The sequence below is a fragment of the Pollachius pollachius genome (assembly GCF_949987615.1).
Source record: "Pollachius pollachius genome assembly, chromosome: 8".
Taxonomy (NCBI): Eukaryota; Metazoa; Chordata; class Actinopteri; order Gadiformes; family Gadidae; genus Pollachius; species Pollachius pollachius.
The window spans coordinates 4,484,635-4,492,134 of record NC_136941.1 but is presented as its reverse complement, the minus strand read 5'-3'; the positions used below and the strand labels follow the sequence as shown (position 1 = coordinate 4,492,134).

The 7,500-nt window shown below is 47.2% G+C and overlaps 1 protein-coding gene across 1 annotated transcript in view; it reads left to right on the top strand.

The window, feature by feature from the left end:
• Positions 1-316: 316 nt before the first annotated feature.
• The window catches only part of LOC307079676 (ADP-ribosylation factor-like protein 8A), a 7,892-nt gene continuing 708 nt past the window's right edge, over positions 317-7,500 (top strand). The window contains exons 1-7 of the mRNA XM_079742145.1: positions 317-749; positions 1,420-1,500; positions 1,720-1,793; positions 3,049-3,142; positions 3,727-3,794; positions 5,558-5,628; positions 6,198-7,500. The exon at positions 6,198-7,500 is cut by the window's right edge and continues 708 nt beyond it. Of these exons, the coding sequence (XP_079598271.1) occupies positions 627-749; positions 1,420-1,500; positions 1,720-1,793; positions 3,049-3,142; positions 3,727-3,794; positions 5,558-5,628; positions 6,198-6,250 (564 nt within the window). The 5' untranslated portion in view covers positions 317-626 and the 3' untranslated portion in view covers positions 6,251-7,500. The remainder of the gene's footprint in view (positions 750-1,419; positions 1,501-1,719; positions 1,794-3,048; positions 3,143-3,726; positions 3,795-5,557; positions 5,629-6,197) is intronic.

The following is a 7,500-nucleotide window of genomic DNA, read 5'->3' as shown; positions in this document are numbered from 1 at the left end:
CAATGACATGCCCAGTCATGAGGGGCAGATTTTCAAAACGGCTTGTAACGGCTTATCATACTCAGACCTGGTGGCACTCTGGGTTTGCGTGTCCCGGCGGACTGTGTGTGTCTTCGTGTCCACTAGGGGCGGTGTCTCTTAGTGAGTCCACTAGGGGGCAGTGTGTTAGTGAGTCCACTAGGGGGCGTTGTGTGTTATTGAGTCTATTAGGAGGCGGTGTGTCTGGTGTCCAGTAGGGGGCGGTGTGGGTTGGAGAGTCCAGCTCCAGGAATCCGTGGCTCCTCTTGTCTCTCCTCCTCCTCCTCCCAAACCAAACCCCACCCAGCAGGAAGGACGGCGCACAGCTGACACCTAAAGGCGTCAACAGAAAACCCAAATACTAGTAAATACTATTGAAGTACTACAGTCTACTACTGTGTACTAGCGCATACTCCTGCTGCTCCCCCGGGCCAGAAGACCTCCGCTCCCCGCCGGATCCAGCCCGCTGCCCGCTGACTGTCCGGCTGTCACCGTGACAGCTCCCAGCCCTTCGCTGCACCTAGCCTAGCTACCTAGCCTTCTAGCCTAGCCACCTTGCTACCTAGCCTAGCCACTTAGCCGCTAGCTCCGCATCATCCGGCCCAGAGATGATCGCGCTGATCAACAAGCTGCTGGACTGGTTCAAGGCGCTGTTCTGGAAGGAGGAGATGGAGCTGACCCTGGTGGGCCTGCAGTACTCCGGGAAGACCACCTTCGTCAACGTGATCGCGGTGAGTGTCCGGTTGCTTGTTGTGCTACATGCTAACCAGCTGCTCCATTGTTGATGCGGGCAGGAAGGCGGACCTGTCACGTCTCCCCACATCTGGCTCCCCGGATGGAGAGGCGTTAGCAACAGACGTCATGTCGTGTGGTTGTATTGATTAAAGACAGGGGGCGGTCGTCTAAGGACCGACCTGTCACCTCCGTGACAGGTCCACGTGGACGCGCTTATTTAACATTTGAACCCGAGACCTCCTTTGTGATCCAGAAGAATCCTCTGAGGTCTAGTGCTGAGGTCCCGGCCAGGGGAAGACCTCTGAGGGCCCTCGGATGATCTCATGTTATGAAGGCTTCCTCTCCTCACCTGAGGAAGTCCTGAGCGATCATTAGAAGCTAGTTGGGAGACACGAAGAAACGTAAAGACGTTAATGTGATGAATTGGTGAATTCCTAATGCCCGCGAGGTCGAGGTGTGTGAAGATATCTACACACACCTCGGTGCTCATCGGAGCAAAAGACACACGTCGTAACTTACTCTCATCAAACACTCTGCCGGGTTCGAGACGTCCAGTAGGTTCACTAGTAATCTGATGGTTTGATTATTTTTGTCCCCAGCAGTTAGACGGCTTGGTTTGAAATCCTAATAATGCCAATAATAATAAATGCTTTTTTCTCTCCCCAGTCTGGTCAGTTCAGTGAAGACATGATTCCCACCGTGGGCTTCAACATGAGGAAGATCACCAAGGGCAACGTGACCATAAAGGTTGGTGGTACCACTCCCTAATGGGAATGGCTGCATGGTCACATGTCATCAATAAATCTATGTGAGCATCAGTGTGTTTCTAAATGAAGCTCATCTGGGATCTCCCTCCATCTATCAGATTAAGTTATGTGTGTAGTCTCTCTCGCTCTCGCTCTTGCTCTCTCTCTCAGGGATGAAGTGATATGTATGCTCTCTCTCTCTCTCTCTCTCTCTCTCTAGCTGTGGGATATCGGAGGTCAGCCCCGCTTCAGGAGCATGTGGGAGCGCTACTGTCGTGGTGTCAGTGCTATCGTGTAAGTAATACACCTCATAGACCACGTCACTTTGGTCCTCAGAAACCAAGGATACACTCTGGTCCTCATACACCAGCCCACACTTTGCTCAGACCGCAGGTTAATATTTGACCTGGTCTATGTCCAGATCTTACGGAACCCGTAAAGGGACATGGGGTAAAAAAAAATTTTTTAACGTTTCTCGTGAGCACGAGAAAGTATCTGGTGCGCACGAGAAAGCATCATACTCGTATCACTGGCAGTGTCACTGGCAGTGTCACTGACACACACACACACACACACACACACACACACACACACACACACACACACACACACACACACACACACACACACACACACACACACACACACACACACACCTCCACTGATATGCGTTCGATACTTTCTCGTGCTCACGAGATACTTTCTCGTGCGCACAACATATTTTCTCGTGCGCACAAGATACTTTCTCGTGAGCACCAGATAATTTCTCGTGCTCAAGAGTTTTTTTACCCCATGTCCCTTTACGGGTTCTGTAAGATCTATATCGTCGTTGCAGCTCATTTTATGAAGTACTGTGTCTGGGACAGTGGAAACTTCTAAATGTAAAGAAGCACACAATAGTTGAAGAAACAACCTTTTTACTGTATCCGGACACCGAAGGCTTGAGGGAGATGTTTATCTGGAGGCATGAGGCAGATGAGGGAGCTGTTTACCTGGAAGCATGAGGCAGATGAGGGAGCTGTTTACCTGGAGGCATGAGGCAGATGAGGGAGCTGTTTACCTGGAGGCATGAGGCAGATGAGGGAGCTGTTTACCTGGAAGCATGAGGCAGATGATTATCCTGATCCTGCCCCTCCTTGACTCACATGACTCCAGGGCATATGGGTAAACTGCTTTGTGTTGGAAAACACAAAGCAAAAGCAAAAGCAAATATTAAAATGGGACACCCCCGGAGTACAGGCAACCACAATGTTCCGCTGCAGTATTTGTCAGCTCCATATCTGTGTCTTTGTTCGGTCAAAGACAAATAAGCCAAATGAACCGCCCCGCAGATCGTCTTCACAAGTAGTGCCATCAAACAAACCAATACAGAGGTTTTGATACGCTGGCCTGCGACACTGCCCATGCTCAATGACGCCACCTAACCCCCACCTGGTCCTCAAACACCACCCAACCCCCGCCTGGTCCTCACACACCACCCAACCCCACCCTGCTCCTCACACACCACCCAACCCCCGCCTGGTCCTCACTGGTCTGTGTTGGTTCACAGCTACATGGTGGACGCTGCGGACCCAGAGAAGATCGAAGCTTCCAAGAACGAGCTCCACAACCTGCTGGACAAACCCCAGCTCCAGGGCATCCCTGTAAGTCCTGTGACTATAGTCCTCCTTATTACCCCTTTTAGTCCTCCTTATTACCCCTGTAAGTCCCGTTACTATAGTCCTCCTTATTACCCCCGTTAGTCCTGTGACTATAGTCCTCCTTATTACCCCTGTTAGTACTCCTTATTACCCCTGTAAGTCCTGTGACTATAGTCCTCCTTATTACCCCTGTTAGTCCACCTTATTACCCCTGTTAGTCCTGTTACTATAGTCCTCCTTATTACCCCTGTTAGTCCTCCTTATTACCCCCGTTAGTCCTGTTACTATAGTCCTCCTTATTACCCCTGTTAATCCTCCTTATTACCCCAGCTAGTCCTCCTCCTACCCTGTTAGTCCTCCGTATTACCCCTGTTAGTCCTTATTACCCCTTTTAGTCCTGTGACTATTCCTTATTACCCATTTTAGTCCTACTTCTACCCTGTTATACCCTCTTAATACCCTGTTAGTCCTGTAGCCGGCAGAACCTCCCAGACCTGTAAACAACCATCGTCTTCCCATGAAGTAAATCAACAAGTAATAAATGTCTGTCTGTCTGTCTGTCTGTCTGTCTGTCTGTCTGTCTGCAGGTTCTGGTTCTGGGCAATAAGAGAGACCTTCAGGGAGCGTTGGATGAGAAGGAGCTCATCGAGAGGATGTAAGTAGTGTTATAGTTACTATACGTCATGTTATACTAACTACATCATGTTATACTAACTACATCATGTTATACTAACTACATCATGTGATACCAAAGATCCCATGCCATTAAAATCCCATTTTTCCTATTCTTTGTTAAATAACATAGGTCAGAATAAGTTTGTGACCTGTGGTAAGTTTGAAATCCATGCAGTTTGTCTGCTATATGCAATAGCCAATGAAAAGAAAAAGGCAGAAAAAAATGATCCAATCTGGATAAGGTGACTTTGCTACGTAGCGTTGTCAAATGATTATTCATGGACCTGCCCACTTGGTTGGTTCGTAACCACCCACAGAAATTCTGAAGGAGTCGAGACTGAGCTAGTGCTAATACGTGTACGTAGTTGCTGCTTAATAACAGGCTAGTTACAGAATTTTGAATGCAATGGCAGAACGCCTACCAACCCTAACCCTACAACATCGAACCTGTGTGTTATGCCAAAGCAAAACGTCCACATTGCATCTCCTGCCAAAGACAGAGGAATTAAGGGAGAAATGGTTGCAATTTATTTTTGGAGAAATACCAAAAAACAATGGTTCCAGATTAGTGCTGTGTTCGGCACATTTCAGAGACAATGACTTTGTCTCGTCTCTGGTATTTTCACAACGAGACTCGTAGTTGGGGTTATCTCAGCCATGGTTGAGAAGGAATTAGGGGAAAGGAACTTTGGCTTTGACTCCCTGAACCACATGAACCACGACATGGAGGAGAAAGGTATTGTTGCCCGCGAATGTCTCCCAGTTGAGCCCTGCTTCCACCTGCCCGCGGCCGAGGGACCACCGCCTGGGCGCTGCCCGCTGTCGAGGCGGTGCTCCCTCAGCGGCGAGGCTCCGGCGGGAGACAATCGCGGGCAACAATCCCTTTCTCCTCCATGTCGTGGTTCAGTCTACTTCAGATTGATGTGGTTCTGGAAGAACTTGAGACGTCGAAGAACCCGACACAGTCGTTTGAGATTCATAATATCGTCTGGAGGCTCATACAGCTTTTGGCCATGATAATATATATTATATGATTTATGTATCTATGCATAATATGATATTATTTTGATATAGAGCTCCGGGACTCCCGCCGGAGCACCCAGAGTGTCTAGAATATTTACAGAACACAGCCAAAGGCTGTGTGCGCCTCGCCATTGCGATACATCCACTGTAAACAGAGCGCATGGTACCGTGGCTGCAAGCTGCTCAGGGCCACACCCCCACCCTCCTCCTTGACCCGTCTCTCTCCTCCTCATTTGCATTATAGCTACAGACACCAAAACGGCGCATTTGGGGAAAGCTCAATGTGCGACTGGCTCGTAGTGGCTGTAATTCTGCACCACGGCTGAATTTCGGGAACGTCTTCAAATACTGTGTTGCGGGCCCACTAATATCTATATTAAAGCATCCATAAAGTAGCCATGGGACCTTTAACTATACACTCTACATCATGTTATACTACCTATACATCATGTTCTTTCAACTATAAGTCATTTTATAGTAACTATACGTCATGTTATACTAACTACATCATGTTATACTAACTATACATCATGTTATAATAGACATCAGGATATATTAACTATGTATAAATGTTTTTAACTAATATGAACAATAGGATAGTAAGTTATATAATCAGGTTTATTGATTAACTATTTGATATTAAGTTGTATAATCATGTTATTAACTAACGTCATCTATGTGATATAAACTATATATTCACGTTATTATCTTGTGTGTCAGGAACCTGTCAGCCATTCAGGACCGGGAGATCTGCTGTTACTCCATCTCCTGCAAGGAGAAAGACAACATCGGTGAGATGCATTCACACGCTACATGACGCTCACTAACATGACGCTTGCCAACAGGACGCTAACCGACATGACCCTCGCAAAATGACGCTCGCTAACCTGACGCTTGCTAACCTGACGCTTGCTAGCCTGACACTCGCTACCATGACGCTCGCTAACATGATACTCTGTTATGATTTTTATGACTATTGCGCAGGGAGCCTAAAGCTATGCTAGCGTTAGCGTCCGGTGGAATGTAAACAGCTATTACGAAGAAGCGGTTGGTTAAGAGTTGGTTAGGCTGATTAAGAGTTGGTTAGGCTAGTTAAGAGTGTGTTACGGTGGTTAAGAATAAGGCCTTGGTGGCCGTCATTACCCTAACCTAATTGTAACATCTTTAAACGTATAGAACAGAGGGAACAGCGCTAACATGCTAACATGACGCTGGCTAACGTGACACATGATTACATATTTCTAAGCTAATAGGCTACACACACAGGTAAACGCTCAAAAGCATGCCAGGGCGACCTCTACATATACAACTGTACCCCCACACTGAACATTCTCTCTCTCTTTCTCTCTCTCTTCTCTAGACATCACTCTCCAGTGGCTGATCCAACATTCTAGAACCAAGAGGAGTTCCTGAAATAGCCACGCCCACCTGAGTGACCAACATAGCCACGCCCCTCTCCCTCCCACACACACACAAACACACACACACACGCACACACACACACATTGACCACTCTGTCTGCTTCTACCGCCTAACTCCACCTCTCTCCCCCCACCCACACCTCCTCTGCTCTGTCCCTCCACCCGTCCCCCAGTCCTCCGTCTGTCTGTCTGTCCGTCCCCCCCATGAGGAGGGCGGTGTTAAATCTTTTTATTGCACTGTTGGTTTTGTTTTGTAAGATAATGATGATGATGATAATAATAATAATGTTAATAACCTTCATATTGTGAGATCATGTGCTCTATCCAGATTTAAGGAGGTGGTACTTTAACTGGAAAATATTTCTCATTCTGTTTATATTTCTGTAATAAGCTTTATTTCTTATGCTTTTTTATTGTTTTTTTTTTTTTTTATTGTTTTACCATGAGAGACGACTCTGGACTATATATCCCAGAATTCAGTGTTTTCTAGTTTGAGTTGTTAGCTGATTGGACCAGGTGGGTCATGTGATTTGAGTCCAGGGCTTCTCCGCAGAGTTACACTTAAGACCTGATGGTTGCCCAGCATTGCCCAGCCGTGCTAGCACCCGCTCAACTCCATTGCCTTAGCATTCAGCTAGCTAGTGAGCTAGCCCCCTGCTACAGCCATCACAGGATTGTTTGGCTTTTAGCGTGACACTTTATTTAAGTTATGCGTGTAATTATTATCCCAGATTATCGCCACAGCTTCATACAAGGCCCTGTTTATAGTCCTCATACTTCAAGAGATGGAGACCATACCGGTTTGGACTGGTCACAAACCGGTCTTTATTAGTCGCAAACCGGTCTGGACTGGTCACAAACCGATCTTTATTAGTCATACACCGGTCTGGAGGGGCCACAAACCGGTTTTTATTGGTCACATACCGGTCTGTACTGGTTACAAGCCGGTCTGTACTGGTTTAACTGTAGGTCTTCACTATTCTCCACTGATCCAGACCAGTCTGTACTGGTCTGAACCAGTGTATATTGGTGCCCTCTGGTGACCCAGCATGGAGCGTCTGATCTGCTCTTCAGCTTGATGTCTATTGGTCGATTGGTTATTAGTGATCTCCAATCACTGAAGAGAAGCAGAGTCCAACAGGAAGAGGTCCAGGAGAGCTTCTCTTGGTCCAACAAAGGGTGAAGATCCGTTGTACTGTCAGTACTCTGTCTTGACTGTCAGTACTTTGTCAGGACAGAGTT